Genomic DNA, 766 nt, shown 5'->3' with positions numbered 1-766 from the left:
AAAAAAAAATAGTGTCGACCTGCATATTTAGGATATATAATTATCATCACATTAGGAGAGAGTTAGCTAAAATAAATAAAAGTTTTCATAATTGGAAAATTTGGGTCCTGAAGGCTGGGGAAAGTTTCCACAAGGAGTCTTTTATGTCTCTGGAAGGAGGTCCTGTTCAGTGTGAGCAGGGCCTTGGAATTGGAATGGTCTCCTCTTGGGCTCTTTCTTGCTTGATTCTAGAACCTCACTACTATGCACATCCTCCTCTTTCTGGGACCTTGAGACTATAGCTGACCTGTAGATATTATATGCCAACAAGTCTAGCTCAGAATCACTCTTGCTTTTTTCTGTAGAACTACTTTCTGGCTTAACTGTCCAGGGCATAAGAGAAAATGGGCGTTCCCATGTATTCTAATTGGGACTGGTACATTCCTTAGTCTATCACAATTCATATATAAGTTTATATATGTAAATTATATATATATATTTTCATATATGTAACTTTTTTGCAGGATTCTGTTAGAGCTTTCGAACATCCAGGTTTCATCATGAGGCTGGTTCTTGAGAATGATGCCATTAAGTTTGAGCCTGAGTTTAGTGACTATATAGATATCCTTCTAAATGTTTATGATGTCATGATTAAGGCTGTCAGTTTTGTGCCAAGAGTTGAGACAAAATTGTATTCCAAGTGGGTAAGTAACAACGACACTCTGATTTCTTACCTTTGCATAATAATATGTACTTCAAGTAACTTCTGGAAGGTGGAGACAGATAT

The 766-nt window shown here is 36.7% G+C and overlaps 1 protein-coding gene across 1 annotated transcript in view; it reads left to right on the top strand.

Annotated features, from left to right (window-relative positions):
• The window catches only part of DNAH7 (dynein, axonemal, heavy chain 7), a 250,129-nt gene that overhangs the window by 40,798 nt on the left and 208,565 nt on the right, over window positions 1-766 (top strand). Inside the window, 1 exon segment of the mRNA XM_008563289.1 lies at window positions 504-683. Within this exon segment, the coding sequence (XP_008561511.1) occupies window positions 504-683 (180 nt within the window).

The sequence above is a fragment of the Galeopterus variegatus genome, unplaced genomic scaffold, assembly GCF_000696425.1.
Source record: "Galeopterus variegatus unplaced genomic scaffold, G_variegatus-3.0.2 Scaffold172, whole genome shotgun sequence".
NCBI classification, from domain to species: domain Eukaryota; kingdom Metazoa; phylum Chordata; class Mammalia; order Dermoptera; family Cynocephalidae; genus Galeopterus; species Galeopterus variegatus.
Note: the sequence above shows the minus strand (reverse complement) of the source record. Positions and strands in the feature narration are given on the sequence as shown.